This window comes from Tachysurus fulvidraco, chromosome 6 (genome assembly GCF_022655615.1).
Source record: "Tachysurus fulvidraco isolate hzauxx_2018 chromosome 6, HZAU_PFXX_2.0, whole genome shotgun sequence".
Lineage (NCBI taxonomy): Eukaryota > Metazoa > Chordata > Actinopteri > Siluriformes > Bagridae > Tachysurus > Tachysurus fulvidraco.
The window spans coordinates 2467399-2488485 of NC_062523.1; the positions used below are offsets into that span (position 1 = coordinate 2467399).

Consider the following 21087-nt stretch of genomic DNA (forward strand, 5'->3'; position numbering starts at 1 on the left):
ACGTTCCTACCCTCACCTATGGTCATGAGCTTTGGGTCATGACCGAAAGGACAAGATCCCGGATACAGGCGGCCGAAATGAGTTTCCTCCGCAGGGTGGCTGGGCGCTCTCTTAGAGATAGGGTGAGGAGCTCGGTCACTCGGGAGGAGCTCAGAGTAGAGCCGCTGCTCCTCCACATCGAGAGGAGTCAGCTGAGGTGGCTCGGGCATCTGTTCCGGATGCCTCCTGGACGCCTCCCTGGGGAGGTGTTCCGGGCATGTCTAACTGAGAGGAGGCCCCGGGTAAGACCTAGGACACGCTGGAGGGACTATGTCTCTCGGCTGGCCTGGGAATGCCTCGGTATTCCCCCGGAAGAGCTGGAGGAAGTGTCTGTGGAGAGGGAAGTCTGGGTGTCCCTGCTTAGACTGCTGCCCCCGCGACCCGGCTCCGGATAAGCGGTAGAAAATGGATTGATAGACATAACATTCAAATTAATATCTTATTGTTAAATCCTAAATATTAAATAGAAATAAAAAAAAGTTAACATTAATATGTAAATTTTTTTTATTGTTTAATTGATAAATCCTGCTGTTAAATAGGAAATAGAAATAATAAAACCTAGAAAATATAAATGTTAAATCTATGTTAAATCTAAATAATGTTAAACTCTGATATAAAGTTTATCGTACAGAACCCAGGAACAATCTCTATCATTACATCTACATTAGATCTACAATATCTGTCCTTCATTATCTGTCCTTCACTATCTGTCCTTCACTATCTGTCCTTCACTGCTCCCTTTGCCGTTGCATGTCGCTGTAAACAATTACTTGATTCATTTCTGCTTCGATTTAATTTTGCTTTGATAATTCGAGATCTTGAGATGTCCACGGACCGCTTTTATAATCAGCTACTGGGCTCGATTTATTTAACTACTACATATAAGAATTACATTTATACTTAGATTTATGTTTTGACATTTTATTTAAAATTTAAATTTACATGCAACATTTGCATTTAATATCTTTTCCTTTAACATTTTTTTTGTTTCTTTTTCTCACACCATTATTTCTTTTTTTTTTAATCTATTCTCTAATCTCTTTCTTTGGCACATTTCGCTTGGGTAGTTTGCAATTCATTGTGATAAAAGATTCGAAAGACAAAAACAGACCGAAATAATGGAGTATTGTGAGTTGATTAGATTTGGGCTTTAGGGTTACGGTTTAAACCGTCGAACACGTGTCTCGAGCTCTTTTGTTTCTTTTAAGCACCGTTATAAAAAATATATTCGACCTGTAAATTACAGACTTTAAAAAGGTTATTAGTGAAAGTTAATTAGTGTTTATCGATTGACAAAATGTTAAAGGTTAAACTTTCTGTATTAGACGAAATGGAGACAAAGTGGTGTTTAGAGTCACGTCCTGGTCCGTTCTGGTCAATAGCAGATTCAAATTTAATTACATTAATAAACACACGGGGACACGGTGGCTTAGTGGTTAGCACGTTCGCCTCACACCTCCAGGGTTGGGGGTTCGATTCCCACCTCCACCTCGTGTGTGTGGAGTTTGCATGTTCTCCCCGTGCCTCGGGGGTTTCCTCCGGGTACTCCGGTTTCCTCCCCCGGTCCAAAGACATGCATGGTAGGTTGATTGGTATCTCTGGAAAATTGTAGTGTGTGAGTGAATGAGAGTGTGTGTGTGCCCTGTGATGGGTTGGCACTCCGTCCAGGGTGTATCCTGCCTCGATGCCCGATGATGCCCGAGATAGGCACAGGCTCCCCGTGACGCGAGAAGTTCGGATAAGCGGTAGAAAATGAATGAATGAATGAATAATAAACACACAAACATCATATTTTAGGTACTGTAATGGCATTTATTTTATTTATATTAAATTAAAAATATACTTTTGACAGATTCATGTAACAAAACTTTTTTGGGGGAGGAAAAGGGGAAATGGGCGAAGAGCATCGGATCAGCAGGAACCCAACCTCCTACTGCACTGCTCTCTGTGGTGCCTCTCGTCTCAACAAGAAAGAAAGAAAAAAAAAAAGACGAGAATTTGCTCTGACAAGCCATCAGTCAAAGCTCGGGGAGGCGAAATGAGCCGTCCGATCAATTATTCAATTTGTCAAAGTGGATAATACATAACGACACATTAATCTCACGGAGAAACACCATTAGGAGGGCAATTAACGGGAGCCACATCGGAGCCGCGTCTCAGAAGGAAACGCTCCAGGACGGGAGTCTTAAAGTCATACGGGTCAAACTTCTCGGCATCGCTCGGACCATACGGGCGAGTCCGTGTCCTACGTTTCGGCTCAATCCGAACTGAGAAGTTTAATCGGTACTGTATGGCCTTGAAGGGAGTATTATATTTCCGTAAATATCAGTTATTACCGAATAAAAACCAAACAATTTGCACCGAGGCAAGAGGGGAAAATGTCACACCAATGGGATAGAATCTGTATTGCAGGAGAGATGCAGACTCCCTCTACAGCAATATTCTGTACAAAAGATAAAAATTCAAATGCAAGTGAGATTATATTTGACAGAAAGAAGGAAACGAAGGAATCGACTCCTACCACTTAGGGCAAGGGAAGAGATTAAGGAACACGAGGTCCACCAAGCTGGGATAAATACAATCACAAGGATCACGTCGGGTGCTTAAATTAATAAAATAAAAAAAATAAAAATAAAAAAATCCCCATGAACTCTATGAACAAAATAAGTGCTGCTCAAATTACAGATATATACAGGAGTAACTGATATCTCTCTCAAACACACACATAACAATGTAGTTAAACAAAGATCGATTGTGTTTAATGCTGTTTAAAAAAACAAAAAGAAAGAAAAGAAAGAAGCGATCTGAACAGTCTAAAGGAGAATGAGTACCATCTATTTACAAATTGACCTGGCCAGTTCAACAAGCTATAAAAATACTATTCACATTTTCTCAGTTAACTGTAGTAAAATCTCGAGGAACGACCGTTGTAAAGTGTTTATTTATTTATTTATTTATTTATTTTTGTTATTGATTTTTTTTATTTCTTTTTTTTTTTAAAGCTGAGGAAGTTTTTTTTTTTTACCTTCCCTTAACTGGTTGAATATAAAACGGAGGGTGTGTAATGTGTAAACTGTGCTTCGTCTTTTGTCTCTCTCTAAACTTTCCGGTCGCATAAAGACATGAGAGAAATAAACGAGTGTTAATACGAAAGAGACGATGAAATAAAAGATAAAGCCACCACCTAAAGACAAACCCTGTACTTCATGCCAATCCCTCATTAAAGTGTCAATAGCACTGATAGATAGAAATTAGTTCTCGCAAGTAATTGCTTAACGACGTTGTGCTAAAAATATATCCTTGAAATCACATGGCCTTAGATTATATATATATATATATATATATATATATATATATATATATATATATATATATATATATATACACAGTATAGCCCAACTGTACTGTATATCATCTGATTATGTAGTTTTTGCTTTGTTTTTGTTTCTTATTTTTTTTTCTATTTTTTTTACAATCTACATAAACTTAGTTCAAAGGCGAGTAAAAGGTTTGCAGGAATCGCAGGAAAAAATAAACTTCGAGCATTAAATTGATAAAAAGAAATAAAAACAGAAGAAACATTCACCGACATTTCAATACCAGTTTCACATTATCACATTCTCTGGAAGAAAAAAAAGAAAAGAAGAAAGAATATTTACAGAAAGGTCACATTTCTAAAGGTTTGCCTGCGCATTCATATGAGTAAAAAAAACGAGGTTATTGATATCTAGATGTTTATCCTTATTTAGCTTTATCTTGATTATCTGTGTGGAGACATGGATTTTGACTAGTTATGTGTCAGTAAAATACACTGACAGCTTTACTTTAAGTAACAAATAATGATAACGTTATAATAATAATAATAATAATAATAATAATAATAATTATTATTATTATTATTATTATTATTATTTAAAATGTAGGCTTTTAAATTTTACTGTAATTTAAAGGGGAAATAACTGGAAAAATGGCCAGTATCTAGCAAACTGCAATATTCGGCAAATACCACCGATTTTCCGCAGATTCGTGCTGAGACGTGACATCATGTGACATCACAACGCGTATTCTGCATTCGGTTAAATCCTTCATCCATTTCTGTGTATCAAACAAGAGTACAGCTCTCAGAAACCGATTACATGTGGTGTTTCCACTGGTAAGAGTTTAAAAGAAGAACCCTATAAGTGGAAAAGAGTGCAAAAAAAAAAAAAACGAATAAAAAACAAAAAACAAACAAACAAAAAAAAGGAACTGAATAAATTACATAATGAAAGACATTAGCATGAGTTGTTATTAGCATGAGTTGTTATTAGCATTCGGGTCGTTGATCAGATGATCAGGGTTCGAGCCCCAGCACTGCCAATCTGTTGGGCCCTTGATCAAGGCCCTTAACCCTCACTGCTCCAGTGCTCTGACCACAACCTCCTTAGTTGGTACAGTATATGTAAAGAAAGAATTTGACTGTTATGTTTGCTGTTTGCACTTCTGTAAGAATATATGCATATGTTTTGTCTTTTACTAGAACTTTTAACTGTAAGCATAGTGTAGAGTTATGAGAAACCTTTGACCGCTGTACTGTTTACACATACGTCACTGGTTTCTGTGGAAAGTGTTAAACTGACCATGTGATTGGTTTGTACAGGCCACCACACAACCTTCAAGGTTCTCACAGATGGTTGTTTCTCCTTCAGTGTTTTGGTCTAGATATTAATGCATGTTTATTAGCTGCTTGTTCATTAAAGGAGAGCTCCAGTTCCAGTGTCTCTGCTACATCTATTCACAGGATTCCCCATAGCTGCTTTCCATGTGATCAAAGGTAGAATAAGAAATCATTTTTTTTCATGCTTTGTGAAATGTGATGTGGAAAAAGAAGTCATTATTGTGTCATCCATTTACTTTAAATATTATTAATAACTAAGGAAACGTTCAACACAGGATACCATTTTCTAGTATACAGTTAATACATAATAGATGCTCGAATCCCGGTGGAATTAAAATCTTACTATAACTTTAGCGTTAATGTGAGCACATGTGCAGTAGTATTACTTTTATCCAGCTAAGAAGTCCATTGCAATTAGTAGAAGATAAGTATTTATGCACAGGATTAAATTATGTGGCCTGGACACTTAATCCAATACATTAAGCTATTGCTAAATGCTACAAAAAAAAAAGGAATTAAATCGATCGATCCTGCGTAGCCTATTTGTATCTCTTTCAGATGTTAATAGGAACATCGTAGAATAATTTAACAATAATTTGATCTTATCTAACCCATATACCTTTGGGAAATGTGGGGAAGCAATCTGGTGTTACTTTTCATTGTTTTCAGCTGGAGATCCTATGAAAAGTTATTTTTGTTATTTAAAGCAAACGGTACTTCATATAAAAAAAAGAAAGAAAAAAGAAAGAAAACCATCGGGTACAGTATGCGATTAGTGCCAATTTCAATTTCAGTAGAAGAACAAACCAGAAATGAGAGCAAACACCAATATATACAGAAAAACAAACAACGACAAGAACAAAAACCCTTCCAAGTATCTCATCAGTGTATTATGATAGGTGGTCTTAGAGAGATGTGAATAAAATCCCAGTGATGAAAAAATGATGTATAGAACTAGTTAGTCCTTGTGTATAAAACATCAGTACCAGATTATGACCCTTTATATAATATTTCAAATAAAAAAATTGTACCAAAACACAGCACAACCCACACATAACAGGTTGGCCTTTCTTTACCAGTATGACAAAAGAGGAATCACATGAATGATTCAAATATCTATCAGTCTTAATGGTTGGAGAGGGGGATGTTAATTGACAGTGCCAGACCAATAAGTGCTTTTAAACCTACATAAGAGACAAGTGAAGTCTCTCCATTAGCAGCAACACATAACGCCTGGCAGTGTTCAAAACTACACACTATCCTGGCCTTGGACACTAGACATGATCGACATGTCTCTCTCTCTCTCTCTCTCTTTCTCTCTCTCTCTCTCTATCAGTGTGACATTTCTCAATCTGTTGTCCAACATTACGAGAAACATATATCTTATAATACAAACCTATGAAGTTGCAGGATGTACAACTTTACAACGTTTTTCATATTTCCAGTTGAACATAGTCCAAAGGGAGAAGACCCATACCAAGACCAGTAGTCTCTGCCTCGAATGCCGAATGTTAGTTTTTTGTTTCCTCTTGGTATGGTTTTCCTGGCACTTGTTCCTCATCATGCTCCTCTGTATCAGGATTAATTGTGCCAGCTCAAGCGGTTGCTATAAAAAGCGAGTCCCAGTGTGTCTCTTGCTGACCCTCGTTTGATGGACTATCACAATTTTATATCGCTCCTCAGATCCTCAGACTGTAGCATTCAAGCCATTCAGAAAAGGTCAGTATTGACCAAGAGGTCTGTATCATCCATTTTTGATTTGTAATATGCCTTGGTCATTATTATCAGGCATTTAAGATAGATCCAGTTTGTGCAGTCTGTATAGTCGTTTTATTACCTCTGTGTGTGCAGTCCATTATCACAGCTGGTGCTTTGATGCGTGACAACTGTTGCTGGGTGAAAAAAAATCAATGCTGGCTGAATGGAACAAAAAGAAAAATACTGCCGCAGACTATTGAACGCATCCTCTTTTATGAACAATAGACTTTACGGTAGCCATAAGTTCCTCTCTGTATTGCCCATATAGAGTGGCATGACGAAACAATTATTTTTTTTACTTTTGGTGTGTGCATGTGTTTGGATACATGGGGTTTGTCCTGGCACTTTATGGTCCCAAATGTAGGCTATTGGACCTTTGGGGTAATGTAATGCTATTAGCATTTATTTCAAAAGAGAGGCAGTGACCATAGTGACTATGGGAAATGGTATGATGACGATGAGTCCCAAACTACTCTCTTAGGACTTTTTAAGAGATGTAAGAGATGGAGCTGTAACAAAGAATATGTTTGAATGGAATAGCATTCTGATATTTAACAAATTACAAGGGTAGAAACAGTGCAGAAAAAATGGCCCATCTAGACAGAATTGGTGCTTGGTACTCTTTTTGTCCAGACTTCTTCGAAAATGTCCACAGTGTGGCAGTAGACTGGTTGTCCAAGAGTGTGTAGTAAATGTTTACTTGTCGACCAGATTTGAGAATGTCTTTAAACCGATCCCAGTATAATGCAAATAGAGAATCTGGGATTGCAGTGGAAAGAGATTTCTCTTGCCAAGGGAATCCAAAGTCCACATGCCAAAGATGGTAATCATGGTAAGTATTTGTGATGGTGGGAAGTGGAGGGGTAAGACAAGGAGAAAGGTTGACCGACATGGTTGTCTTTCATCTGTCTCGGTGAGAGAAACACCAGATGGGTGCTAATTAAGCATCAAATACAGTCTGGAGTAGGGTACAGGAGAGGAGAGGAGGGGAAGGGAGGAGAACTGGTACTGTTGTAAAATCCAGTGTTAAAAGAAACTATGAATGCCCCCTTCTTCCTGTTCTCCCTCTCCTGCTAATCTCTTTTGCCTCCGTGGTCCTACACTACTGTGTTCCTCTGCCGGTAGGGTGGCGGTGGGAGCACTGTGCCTGTTTTCAGGGCATATTCTGTTAGGTACTCCTGGTTCTCAGCTACCGCAGGCCGGATGCGGCCATTCTGCCTATAAAAGAAGCGTGTGCTGCAGTCCTGCAAGACCTCTGGCCCATGTAGTGATGCCTTGGGTGGAAGACTGTGCTGCCAGTATTCAGGGTTATCAAAGGTCTTTTTAGGTTTTTTGTCTGCTACAACAGTGCCAGAGTGAGCTGGGTGGAGAGTGTGGGATGCATGGAGGCTATGGCCTGAAAGCGAAGGATGAAGGGTGTGGCTTGAAAGTGTGGGTATACCAGACTGAGCGGAGTAAATGGGCTGTGCCGGGATGTGGCCATGCCCTGAGGGAGCACTGTGTGATGGGTGACCTTTTTGAGCAACATTTTGCCCACTGGCAGCAACAGGGTTGCCCAATACCAGCGTTCCATGGGCCACAGGGATGCCATTCTTTCGCAAGGTCTCCTGATTCTTCTCTCCAGAATTGTGAAAAGTATTGAGATACAAGGGATCATTGACATATTCATCTTCCATCTTGGGTTGGCCATTGGTGCTTGAATGGTGGCTCTGGTCTAGATTATGAACTTCTCCATTTCGGCGTCGGGTAACAAATGGGTTCTCTTCCACTGGGTTGAGATAATCTAGCAGAAGGAAAAAAGAGGATATAGGAAACAACAAAAGACACAAGAGGATTGCAGTAAAGAAAAATCCAAAAGTTAGTGATATCACACAGATCTTTCACAGATTCCCCTCCCACACACTGCCTAATGTTTATGCTGTGGGCTTCATATCTGATCTTTATGACATCGGTCCCAGTCGTAAGCCATTCGTTATTGAACTATGGGAACTCTATTCTGGTTTCCAAATTTAACTTGAATGGAAAAAAAAGACAAAAGACAAAGACACTTGACATTGATACCTAAGGAAAACAGCGAAGATAACACATTGCATTGTAGTCAATGTAGAATATTATTTGATTTCTTTATGGATATTATGTTAATGTACGAAATGTAAGTGGATTTCTTAACATCCCAAAGACAAGACTGACACGAATAATGCTGAAAAATATAAATTATGATGTTAATGTATCTTCTGGTTGATTAATAATAATAATAATAATAAATAATTTGCCATTTTTAACCTTTTTAGTTTAAGTTACTGTTGGTGTAGTATGCCTCATGGGTAACAGGAAAAGGGGTGGGGCAGAGTAAGAGAGCTCTGATTTATGTAGATATACAGTACAGACCAAAAGTTTGGACACACCACCTTTCCAACAGGACAATGACCCCAAACACACCTCCAGGCTGTGTAAGGACTATTTGACCATGAAGGAGAGTGATGGGGTGCTGCACCAGATGACCTGGCCTCCACAGTCACCGGACCTGAACCCGATCGAGACGGTTTGGGGTGAGCTGGACCTCAGAGTGAAGGCAAAAGGGCCAACAAGTGCTAAGCATCTCTGGGAACTCCTTCAAGACTGTTGGAAGACCATTTCAGGTGACGACCTCTTGAAGCTCATCAAGAGAATGCCAAGAGTGTGCAAAGCAGTAATCAAAGCAAAAGGTGGAGCAAAACTTTGAAGAACCTAGAATAGGACATATTTTCAGTCGTTTCACACTTTTTTGTTATGTACGTATATAATTCCACACGTGTTCATTCATAGTTTTGATGCCTTCAGTGTGAATCTACAATTTTCATAGTCATGAAAATAAAGAAAACTCTTTAAATGAGAAGGGGTGTCCAAACTTTTGGTCTGTACTGTATAACATAGTTATATGGAATATATTGAATTTCAATCTCAAGTGTCTTCTCTCATACCCCGTACTGTAGCCCTGGTATGGTCTTGCCATCGCAGATTTCTAAGTAGTCATACAGAAAGTTCCATAGGGTTTTTAGTGTCGTACCTGTGGGTTTCTTCTCCTTCTTAGTAGTCATGTATCCATCCTGGTCTTTTTCTGCTCTGGCTGCTCTTTCACCCATTAGCAGTGTTGGCTCGGTGCTATAGCGCTGTGCACTGCTTTCCTCTCCGGTCCTGACCCGGGGAGATGCTTGTTTTCTCAGGGTGCCGTTACAGCGTAGGTCTTCTGTGACTCCTGTTGCACCCTGCTGAGTCTCTTGAGAGGAGCATGACGGTGATACGGAGGAAACAGCTACAACTCGGGGTATAGTGGCCATCATGGCCTCCATACCAAAACTGCCATCCTGACAGGCAAACTGATTCTGCAGAAGCATAGACAACAAATCCTTTTACTTTACAAATATCAGTATGCTAGTATGAGAAGCTTCTACATTGCTTCATGATCGCTTCTACAACGTTTACTGCATAATTGTTTGTTTTTACAATACATACACTTGGGGCACTAAGCAGTTATTATGGAAAGTACACCACATACAGAAATTTCCCTCAATGAATTTCTATTCTCAAGCTCCAAAGCACTTTTTACTTTCACTATTTGTTGCTGTTGTGTTCTTTCAGCTGCTCCCTGTTTAGCACCACCGCATCAGATCACACGGTCCACATATTAGATTTGGCACAGGTTTTATGTCGGATGACCTCCCTGACGCAACCCTCCAATGTTATTGAGGTTTGGGACCGCAGGGTCCTGCCTCTGTACCACCCGAATGTTCTACTGCTTTCACTATTTATTCCATTCTAAATCATGGAATTCCATCTCTTCCCTTTAATATCCCCAAGTTTATAATACTTTGGAGCAGTGCTTAATGGTTTATTTGCCAAGATTAGACATTTATTGCTGAGTTGAATGGGGTGTTATGGCAGTTCTGGCTATTTTACTGAGTCATATCATCATCATCATCATAAAACCGTATTATTTCAACCCCTTAATCACTCAATGGCAATTATTTGGGTCGGTTTTTATATTACAATGAATGTTTCTTCTTTCGCTGCAATCGATCACCGAATTCTTGCTCAGTGCCCTAATTAATTAAATACCATCACATTGTATTGCATTTGAGAAAGAAAAAAAAATAATAATAAAAACAGATTTAAACAGCTGAAATTATGTGCTATCGATCCAGCAAGATACCACATAATTTCAGCTGTATAAACCTGTTCATAGAGATACACCTGTGCACGCACATGAATGATACGCTACAGCGGGACATTCGTAATAAGAATTCTGATGCAAATTTAACAATTAGAAATGTGTCCAACTTCTGTGAGATGAAACCATTTACCGCAGAGCAAAAAAAAAAAAAACGGAACCATTCGTATAACAGCTGGTGCACCGATTAGTTCAAATGGCATTACGGCGAATTCATATTCAGCAACTCACGACAATGGGCTGCTTGTGTCTTTTAATTCAGCATTACATAATTTCACCGATAAAAGAAGAAAAACAAATTCCTATAATAAAGCATTGGCTGTGATGTAATTAAATTCTGTTTCTTAATATACTACAGCTTAGACCTGGATATTTAATAAAAGAATCAACTGTTAAAGTGCTGAGAATATGCCTGGGCTGTATTTTCGACTTAATATTCTGATCCGCTTTGTGCATTTCAGCTCCGTTTTGTTCTCCCTGAACAGAGTTTAGCCGGCGAACTCCGGCAGAAAGACGTCTGTCATGTTCCGCGGAGGCTCCGGAGGATTGATATCTCTCATTGATATTCATTGTGCTTCGCTTTGCTTCTATTCCTTCCGAAGGAAAAAAAAAAAAAAGAAAACATCCAGCAGAATGTAAAATGTCGCCTGTGTAAAGACAATGAGAGAAATAAAGGAGTGTCCGCCCTTTAGGTTCAACAGGAACAAACATAAACCTACTCATCCCATACAGACATATCAAAAAAAAATGTTCTTTTGCCCTATACAAGGATTACATTTCCTTTGCACCGATATTCTGTTGTCTTTCTACATTATCGGCATTCCTTGCAACAGGCTTTTATTTGCTTTTTAAAATGTTTCTGTCAAGTCTTGTTTCAGATAATTGGACAGATCGTATTTTATGCATGCAAATATTTGCTAATGCTTCCGTCTGATAAGCTGCTTGGTTACTTTGCCAGCATGGGTTGAGTCATTGCCTTGCTGCATAATGAATCAATCAAGCTGTAGCCATTTTGATTTTGGCATGCAAGCTGTTTGGGGAAATCAATTTATTTCTAAATCTTTAACTATCTTCATTTTAAGTCGACGAGTCTATTCTAACTTGCTGTTTCAGAGACAGCTGACTCATCTTTTTGGCCTATTAGCTCATAATATTGGTTATGCTAACATATATATATATCTGTAGGCATTGATATGGAGCTTAATATTTCTGGAGCTACGGTAGACTCGAGACCCTCTTGTGAGACTGTACTGTATCTTAAAGTTGTCTAAACTGCAATCTGCATTAGTAAAACATTTTTTTGTCGATTTCTGAGGCACTTTGTAATTTAAAAATAGCCAAATTAGCTGTCATCCACCACTCTTTATATTCTCCTCATGCTCAGCTTTGTATCAGCCATTGACCGCTTTCTTCTCCACCCTGATTCTCGAATTCATCTACGCATAATTTCTGAAATATATTTATTTTTGCTTTATAGTTTGTTCTTTCAGCGCACGCTTCTCGACCGGTCATGCTACGTTTATTCTTACCGGACGGTCACGCTCGTTCGGTCTGAAGACAGACAGCGGAGGCAAAAGATTGATGGTGTTCAACGATCGCCGTGTGTGTGTTTACAAAACGATTTCAAGCAAAAAGGCAGAACTCTGTCATCATCATACATACATACATTTCTCCATACATATTTTAATACAGATGCATTTTCTCCCCATTTGTTCATATACATCGAGTCTTAAACTATTTAAATAAATAACCTTAGTATCTAGAAACCTGAAAAATATACCTTCATGACACATGCATCAATTTTATTGTATGTATTTCTTTTAAACACATCAGTAATGTTAAGAGTTAATAAACCGGTGACGCTCGGGTGCTGAGCAAACACTCAGCCGCCACTCGCTGTCTGTGAGCAAACATCCCCCTTTCGCTTGAGTGAGGACCCTGCTATTTACACAGACTGGCCTTCGTAATGAAAGCTCCACCGGTGATGCATCCTGGGAGATGACGTGGGAAGTACATCTCCTCTGAGAGATCGAATGGCCCTTTACCCAGTATGCTTAAAATGCAGCTATCGATATCTTCTCAAGTGTGATTGCTTTCACAAGCCAAAAAGGTCACCATGAGCAAATATTTGTTTTTCATCCTGTGCTGGATTTTTATGTTTTTTCTTTTGATTTTTTTTGTGGTCACTTTCATTAGTTAAGCCTGCAGTCAATTACACCAGATCTCCAAATGCATCGAACGATTCAGGAAAACCACAAGACTGCAGAGTTTAATGTCTGCTCTGGGACAAGGATGCTGGCGCATATATTCGCTAGGATGTAACGTATATAAGACAAGATCTACTTCTTCTTCACTGTGATTAAGAATTCCAAGATCTTTATATTATTTTTATGTTATATTGTTATGTTTGTACTTTGTCTTAGATTAATTCTATCACTAGTTTTCTAGAGTTAATAGTTGCAGCAATATGTGGGAAATTTGATATTGCATTAGAGCAGGGAATTATCAAATGTCCAAAGACATTCCTGAGTATCTGATATAATATTATATACCTGACAATAAAATATTCACTTTACAGATCTGTAAAAAAAAAACACCACCAACAACAACAAAGGCCTTTAATTGCTTTTCCAGAATTTCCTTGGGTTTCTACTAGATGTTTCTCCCAAAACTGAGCTGTTATGTTTCGGCATTCACTAAATTCCAGGGGTTTCTTTACCACGACGTAAAGTGGGCGTGGTTTCTGGAGGTCTTGGAAAAACGCCCTCTTTCAAAAAAAAAAGAGCAAACCTCACTCATTTCCTACCGCTTATCCGAACTTCTCGGGTCACGGGGAGCCTGTGCCTATCTCAGGCGTCATCGGGCATCGAGGCAGGATACACCCTGGACGGAGTGCCAACCCATCACAGGGCACACACACACACACTCTCATTCACTCACACACACACACTACGGACAATTTTCCGGAGATGCCAATCAACCTACCATGCATGTCTTTGGACCGGGGGAGAAAACCGGAGTACCCGGAGGAAACCCCCGAGGCACGGGGAGAACATGCAAACTCCACACACACAAGGCGGAGGCGGGAATCGAACCCCCAACCCTGGAGGTGTGAGGCGAAAGTTTTGCTAAATGATTCAAAACCATATTAGAAGCTGAAGAAGATAAAAATAAGAATGATAAGAGAGAGAAATGGGGGACACGTTGGCTTAGTGGGTTGCACGTTTGCCTCACACCTCCAGGGTCGGGGTTCGATTCCCGCCTCCGCCTTGTGTGTGTGGAGTTTGCATGTTCTCCCCGTGCCTCGGGGGTTTCCTCCGGGTACTCCGGTTTCCTCCCCCGGTCCAAAGACATACATGGCAGGTTGATTGGCATCTCTGGAAAAATTGTCTGTTGTGTGTGAGTGAATGAGAGTGTGAGTGCCCTGTGATGGGTTGGCACTCCGTCCAGGGTGTATCCTGCCTCGATGCCCGATGACGCCTGAGATAGGCACAGGCTCCCCGTGACCCGAGAAGTTCAAATAAGCGGTAGGAAATGAGAGAAGAGAGAGCAATTTGTTAGCATGTCTGACCTTCTGTCTTTTTCTGTTTGACTGAGAGATTTAAATTTTGGTGAACACTTTATGTGCACTTTACCTCTGAAGGGTGCTACAAGACAGACATGATTGATTGTCTCTAAATTCATCAGGAAAGGAGAACTCAGGCGTACTGCTACTGAAGGACTCCAGTCGGAGGTTATTGGACAAAATAATGAGGGCTGATGGGTGACAAAAATGGGAGATTATGGATTCCTGAAATCGTTGCCCAAATGCCTGCTGGTCTCTGTTGCACAGTCATGTCACTTTTTTTTGCAGAATTTATTGGTCAAGTATTTTGTGCTAATACCAGGCTATAAGCTCAAGTGAATTTTAGCGATGTACATCAGTAGCTTCTCGTTCACCTCCCTAGCAGTGTAGCGTGTAAAACTCACTCGGTTGGAGTCGAGGCGTGAGCGAGTTGTATAGGTAAGAGGCGGGATGTTAAAGGTGTGAGGCACCAGGTATTCCTCAGCATCCATGAGGTCCTCCAGCTCCTCCTCATCCAGCAGACTCTGGAAAAACTTGCTGTCATTAGGGCTGGGCAGCTTCATCCGGTCATCACCCTGAGGAACATGAACAGTCGGGTTACGCCTACAAAAACATATTCTGATTATCCTGACCTTAAGTAAGTTACATATAAGGTATTTTTTATTCATTATTTTTGTATTTGTGTGTGTGTGTGTGTGTGTGTGTGTGTGTGTGTGTGTGTGTGTGTGTGTGTGTGTGATTTTTACTTAATACTAAAAGTTTACAATTACAAAAGTTTATTATTTCCGATCTCGGTGCCGTTGGCTTGGGATGTCCTTAACAGTAACAATTTCCTTCATTATTAAACTTTGAATCTACTTGTAAAGTCTAACGTTGGATGTATTAGCTTAGAGGTTAAGGTGTTGGACTACTGGTTAGAAGCTCCACCAAGCTGTCAGTGCTGGGCCCCTGAGCAAGGCCCCCAATCTTTAAAAAGTTAAATGCCATAAATGAATAAACAAACAAATGACTGTATAATTTTGAATCATTATATAAGCATAAATCGAATCTTCTTACCTTCTTCTGGCCCTTTGCTATGGCCCTTCACCATAGCGTTAGACTTATTTTCTTAACGATAATATGAGAAATTTTGGAGATTTTTAAATTGTATTTATAGGAAATATCCACACAAAACTCTCTTCCTATTCCGGAGGTCAGTAGACACGTTGGAGGTCTACCATCGTAACTTCATATGTATTATAAATATAACAGATCTGTTAGTTATTCCATTTAAAGCTTATTTCAGTAAACTCTGCAGTTTATGTGTATTTTACCTGGATGACGAGGTAGCGCTGGGGATCACGAGCCATCCTGCAGAACTCCGCCGCAAGCTCCTTAAACTTCGGCCTGCTGTCTGCATCGATCATCCAGCCTGAAGCCAAAACACACAACTGTTCGAATTGATCTGGAGAACCTCACACTGCACTGTATTTTATTTTTTTTACTCCTGCATTTTCTCCTTTCATTCTTCATCCATTTTTCTCCTTGTATGACGATGATCCTGAACTGTGTAACTACCACCGGAGGGCAGAAACTACTATGAGCTACTACTACTGACTGACTACTGACTGAACAACAAACACCCAAACTACACTAATTAACACTTCGTTAAAGTTTTTTGTTTGTAAATTTATAAAATTTTGCGAGGAAGCTGAGATCCTTATCAAAGCTAGTAGATTTATAGGTTATGTGAAATCCAACACTAACAATGTTTAAAATTTTCAGCACTTACTTTAAGAATTATGGATATAAATAACATAAGAATTTCTTAATTGTTGCACCACTGTATTCATTTTCACTATATCTTCCTCTTAAAATATCACATGCATTCAGCATCATTTCCTAAACAAACAAACAAACAAACAAACAAATAAATAAATAAATAAATAAATAAATAAATTTTTCTTTTTATTTTTCCTTCTTAAGCTTTAAGGCCACGTTAAAATGAAATGCGATCATGCTAACAATAAATGAACGATTAATTCATGATTAATCTCTTCACTCATGTGGTATTAGCGGGTTGCCAGATTTCCAGAATGTCTACAAGATTCTCTTGGAACTCTTGGAGTCTTTACAGTATATCTACACGTTAAAAGAGCTGAAGAAGAGTCCTTATATTTAATATTTTTGAGGTTGATCATTTTCATCATCTGTAGTGAAAAACTAGACTACATTTCTTTTCTTTTTTTTCTTTTTATCCTTTTTTACTCGTTGCTCCCAAAAAAGGGAATTAAATCTAAGACTATATTAAAATTAAAATGCTAACAAGCTAACAAAAAACTTTTATAATAACTCGAGCCTGGCAAAATATCACGAGCCCGGCTTGCAGCCAGCGGGAAAATGAAAATGCACACTGTTATTAAAGAATATCGCTTCTCATAACGCAGAATGTAGTCATGCGGCAGATTTTTATGGAGCCTGGCAATGGTGTGTGACTGATGTGGGGATGCGACAGACATAAACTGTAGGGTAGAGGTTACTGTGATGACCTTAGTAGCGAGTGATGAGTAAGCAAGTGTGTGTGGTTGTGTGTGTGTGTGTGTGTGTGTGTGTGTGGAAACACATGAAGCAATTCATAAAAAAAGAATATCTCTAAAAACTCTGGTTCTCCCTGGATTTCTCCTCAGATACAGGTCACAGTGGTGTCATGTGACCGCTTCAGCTCGTCTGCACTGTATGCGTGAGACAGTATTGTTAATCGTTCTGCCCTTTTGTAAATGAAATGTAATAAACGAAGAAAATAGAGTTTAACGTTTAGCAATAAGTGTAAAAACCGACATAACTCACAACCGACATATTGTACGGCGCACTAAAAATATACATATAACATTCCACTTCCGTAAAACAATTGATTAAACGGATGCTTCTGCTCCATTGTTAAATTCTCATTTCTTTGTGTGTGCTTGGGATTTTTTCCTTCAGCAAGTTTTTAAGCGTTAATGACTTTGAAAGATTTGAAGACGCTTGTAAAAACAGAAGCGAGTAAGATACAGCGTCCGTACATTTCACCATGACCATGTAGACGTCGATGGTGCAGATGGGCGGCTGAGGGAGACGTTCTCCTTTCTCCAGGAGGTCGGGGATCTCGCGTGTGGGAATTCCGTCGTAAGGCTTTCCTCCGAACGTCATTAGCTCCCAGATAGTCACTCCTAGAAGAAAAAAATAAAAAAATAAATACATGTAAATAGTACCTGGAAATTATGGATTGGTCGATTGACTGATTCCAAAACTCAGCTTCAAAATATATTAATAGATTTAAAAACAACAGTACAGTAGCTAGTGTTGATTTTTATTTAGATATAAGAGCATTTTCTAAGTATAAAATTTTCAGCATGTGCAAAAATGTCTGTACTGATCGATTAATTATAAACTATAATTAAAATGTCAGTACTCGGTGCATATCGGTTTTAAATGCACGGTAACAAAAATTCTTTACATTTTATTTGTATATTGCTTTTAACAAAGAACACTGTCTCGAAGCATCTTTACTGAACATAAAAATAATACAGAAACTTCAAGATTAATATTAGGCAAGGAAAAACTGTAAAATAAATAAATAAATAAATCCTTGGTGTCTAAACTCAAAAATTAGATAAGCAACACAAGTGAACAACATTAGTAACTAACGCTTTTGTGCCCACAATAATTCTATAACGGACGCTACGGCTTCTCTCGTTCCTTTGTCTTTCCTCCTTGTTGATTAGCTTTTAAATGGTGGATGAGTGTTTACGGTACTTTACTCATGCCTGAAACGATTTTCTACAATACAAAACACTAGTAAAAGAATGACAGCATATTTTATGATTCCAAATTACAGGTGAACAAAGAATTTACAATAAATGAACTGTGTGTGTGTGTGTGTGTGTGTGTGTGTGTGTGTGTGTGTGTGTGTGTGTGTTCACTGCTGTGTGCACTTTGGATGGGTTAAAAGCAGAGAACAAATTCTGAGTATGGGTCACTGTACTTAGCCGTACGTCACGTCACGTCACTTACTTACTTACTTAACCTCAGCACAAAAGTAGAACACACAAACACTCTCACACACACACACACACACACACACACACACTCTCACACACACACACAGATCGGTGCTGAAAGAGTTTCTCCAAGTTCTCTTGAAAGACGTATTTTACATGTATAAATATCAATAAATAAGATGATATTAAAGCAGCGACACAACATCTAGATGCATTTACAACCGCTTCTGACGTTCATTCTTTTAAATCGTGTTACTCTGTACACATAATACGACTGCTGCTGCTGCTGCTGCTGCTGCTGCTGATGATGATGATGATGATAGCAATAACACATGTTTAAGATACGAACCGTAACTCCAGACATCGCTCTGGTGAGTAAACTTCCTGTAGTGGATACACTCCAAGGCCATCCATTTAATAGGCATCTGCAAAGTAATGGTTTCCATATTTAGGTAAAAGACAAGGATAGAACAAAGCATTATGGGTACTCAAGTAATGGAATTTTCAGCCACATGATTCTGATGTGACTCGAATTTGCTGAATATGAAAAGAGAAAATCTCCTGACATTTGTTGAAGGTTAAACTTTAGGCATTTTGGGTTTTTTTTTTTTGTGTCTGTTTGGATAAAATCGATGAGGTCTCATTTGACTCGAGAGCAGATTTCCATGAAGTCCTAACATTACCTAGCTAGACAACAAGTGTTGCATCTTATGGTGAAAACTTCTCTTTTTTTAACTCTTATATCTTATGATTTAGCAGCATTGTAAAAGCCATTTGTCTAAAATATCTTTTTATTTTCGTTTGGCAGAAAATCAGCATTATTAGTAAAGAATGGTTGTGGTAGCATCGTGATCGTTGGCCTCTTGGTTCCCGTCCATCCATCCATCTGTCTATCCATCTTATGTACTCATTTTATTTGTTTTCAAGTCTATCGCCACATTAATATTTCAGCTGCTCATGTTAAACAATTAGAAGAGAACCAGCACATTTTTCTATACCATTTATTCTAGAGTCATCTAGCTGACAATGCATTTAAATTTCCAGCATTTATCAGATGCCCTTATGCAGAGCAACTTACTGTACATTATCTCTTTTTTTTTTAATACAAATGACCGTGAAGGGCCTTTCTCAGGGGCCCAACAGTGGCAGCTTGGTAGACCTGGGATTGAACTCACAACCTTCCGATCGGTAACCCAAAACCTTAACCACTAGGCTACCACACGCCCGGATGCTAAAGTAAATAATCTCTTCGCTCACTGGTTGCCAGATTTCAGGATTGTCTGTATATAAGATATTTATGTAAACTTAGGGTGTTTATATCTACATTTTAAAAGAGTCGAATGAAATAAGTAAGTGAAGAGTTTTTAGTTAGTGGTTAAAAGCTTTGTGGCTGATCGTTTTCCGGGAAATCTTGCAGACTGTGAAAAAAAAAATCTAGTTTCTGTAAGTATGTAGGTATGAACCCTAGATGATAGGTTTTGGTGTTTGAAGGAAACCTCTCTCTATCGCTTCCAAGTATCCAATAAGAAACAAAATATTGGTCCAATTTAAAAAAGAAAATCTAATCAAAATAAACATGCAATGGTTTAAAAATCGTTCTACTGTAATTCCTTATTACCTTCTGGCATCAGCCTGAGACAAATATCCTGTTAATCCTTGAAGTTCCCACATGTCTGTTCTTTTAATCGAACCCTTAACCCGAACACGGAGCTAACCAGAGCTGATAAAGCCAGACTTCCTTTTTAAAATGGAAACCATGTACTTGTCTGCATCAGTTCAGCTCTTAGAAAGGTTTAAAGCATCTTCCTCAAGAGAGTGCAAACATGTAGGGCTCTGCATTACAGCTGGTTAGAGCTAAATGGAAAGGTTTGATTCGCTTTGAGGTAGAACCGATTGTTACATGGGGGACTAAAGAGGCGAGCAGATCCCATTTATATGAGAGCAGCATGGTGCAGTTGCCCACACTCCGACAATCGTCTGGCCGACGCGGGGTTCAGGAAAGGACGTGGGCAGGTTTGCAGTGTTTGACTCTGGGGTATGGAATGAGAAAGTGAGACAGGAAGAGAATAACAGAGGGAGTTGGGAAGTGCGGAGTGAGTGTCTGAATATGGATAAGAGGAATGCAGGCTCTTGTGGGACAGCTAATTTACAAGTTGATTATGTAGCGAGTGCTGTAAATTAACCTGTCATAGCAGCCGGTGTTTCTAAAACCAAGAGACCATCAAGGGATGCATATTAAGCATGCCGCATCTCTCGATTACTTCCAAACAACATCGGATTAACTTGTTTTGCTGTCAGACACAAAGTACACCTGCTAAGTCCCGAGTCGCAGAAGAGCCAAATTGGAAACAGCACACACCACACGGCTACAGACCGGGCGGACGCCGCAAGACGCACTGACCTTCCCTCCGTCTGCATTGTATTCCTTTTCATCTGCGTCCAGCAGCCTTGCCAAACCAAAGTCTGTGATCTTGATGTGGTTGGGGGATTTGACAAGCACATTCCTGGCTGCCAGGTCCCGATGTACCAGCCTCCGCTCTTCCAGATACATCATGCCCTGTGAGGGTGAAGGACACACAGAAAACTGTCAGATATAGCTTAAATTACAGGAAATAGTAAAGGATCCTAAATTTCATGGAGAGCCACTCAACCTTCAACTCAACCCTCCGCTGTCAAGCACCCAAGTATTCAGAGTGATGTGGTACTGTACGAATGAAAATGAGTTTCATTCTTTAACAAGATACCTGCCAGTGGAGTTTGAGTTTCACCTCCTCTATCGTGTTTGGCTGGTACTTCTCCTTTATGAGCAGTTATTTAGATAGGAACCAGAGCAACCATCCAC

At 39.3% G+C, this 21087-nt stretch overlaps 1 protein-coding gene across 1 annotated transcript; it reads right to left on the minus strand.

Annotated features, from left to right (window-relative positions):
- Positions 1 to 5679: 5679 nt before the first annotated feature.
- On the minus strand, positions 5680 to 20822 carry LOC113648192 (receptor tyrosine-protein kinase erbB-4-like). The gene is made up of 7 exons (XM_047814857.1): positions 20647 to 20822; positions 18595 to 18670; positions 17268 to 17414; positions 15540 to 15637; positions 14631 to 14801; positions 9501 to 9816; positions 5680 to 8237 (listed from the first exon to the last, which is right to left on the minus strand). Exons 1-7 carry the CDS (start codon positions 20797 to 20799, stop codon positions 7552 to 7554), a joined length of 1647 nt encoding a protein of 548 aa, XP_047670813.1. The 5' UTR covers positions 20800 to 20822; the 3' UTR covers positions 5680 to 7551.
- Between the last annotated feature and the right edge of the window lie 265 nt (positions 20823 to 21087).

Coding starts and splice junctions, on each gene's coding strand:
- LOC113648192 (XM_047814857.1), bottom strand. CDS start 20,799: ATGATGTATCTGGAAGAGCGGAGGCTGGTACATCGGGACCTGGCAGCC. Junction 18,671..20,646: donor ACAATGCAGACGGAGGGAAG/GTCAGTGCGTCT, acceptor ATTACTTTGCAG/ATGCCTATTAAATGGATGGC. Junction 15,638..17,267: donor CTACATGGTCATGGTGAAAT/GTACGGACGCTG, acceptor TTTTGGCTTCAG/GCTGGATGATCGATGCAGAC.